The 757-nt window shown below is 41.6% G+C and overlaps 1 protein-coding gene across 1 annotated transcript in view; it reads right to left on the reverse strand.

The window, feature by feature from the left end:
• Positions 1-12: 12 nt before the first annotated feature.
• LOC119587150 overlaps positions 13-757 on the reverse strand; it is a 20,436-nt gene continuing 19,691 nt past the window's right edge. The window contains exon 8 of the mRNA XM_037935906.1: positions 13-713. Within this exon, the coding sequence (XP_037791834.1) occupies positions 496-713 (218 nt within the window). The 3' untranslated portion in view covers positions 13-495. The remainder of the gene's footprint in view (positions 714-757) is intronic.

A 757-nucleotide genomic window follows, 5' to 3' on the forward strand; every position in this document is an offset into this window, starting at 1 on the left:
AGTAAATACACAAACGATTCCGAGTAGTAAAAACAACTATGAACTATAGAAAATGGTGAATGAAAAACTCGTGTAAATATCGTACCAAAACTTAACAAAACAGGATCATAAGATCTGCGTCTGGGAAAAAGTGAAACTACAAATTAACGATATATACATACATGTACAGTATCTGATGCATCAGTAAATCGATTCTCCGAATGACGTCAGCGGAGGTCAGCCAAGAGAATTAAAAGGGTATATATTAACATCCTCGTTTACAACTCAACAATCAATGACTGTCAGCACGTCGATGATAAAAAAAAATCTATTATATAATGTCAGTGCGCTCTGTAACTCATAAAATCAACCTGAGATGCAGCGAATTAACGTGAAGAATCAACCCTCGCAAAAACACTTTGGTCTTATGAGTCACACTAACAAACTTAAGATTAATGGGACCAACGAATAGAAAAAAAAAGTATCTTACTTTAAAAAATATTCCCAGAGACAGATTCAGAGTGTACATATAGGCCTATATAATCCCGTATCTCCACATAATCGCATCCGCAAGGAAGGAACGGCTTTGACGGCCTTGTTAAAGCAAGTGAGGAAGTTGGAGCAGTCGCACATGAGGACGTAGTGGAGGGTTCCATTCTGCGGCGCCGACTTGTGCAGCGTGATGCGCTTGAGGCCGACCTCGCTCGTCAGGCTCTTGTACAGTGTTCTGGCTCCTGCGGGAGGAGAGGCAGCTTAGCGCGCGCTCAGTATGGAGAGG

The sequence above is a fragment of the Penaeus monodon genome, chromosome 22 (genome assembly GCF_015228065.2).
Source record: "Penaeus monodon isolate SGIC_2016 chromosome 22, NSTDA_Pmon_1, whole genome shotgun sequence".
Classification (NCBI taxonomy): domain Eukaryota; kingdom Metazoa; phylum Arthropoda; class Malacostraca; order Decapoda; family Penaeidae; genus Penaeus; species Penaeus monodon.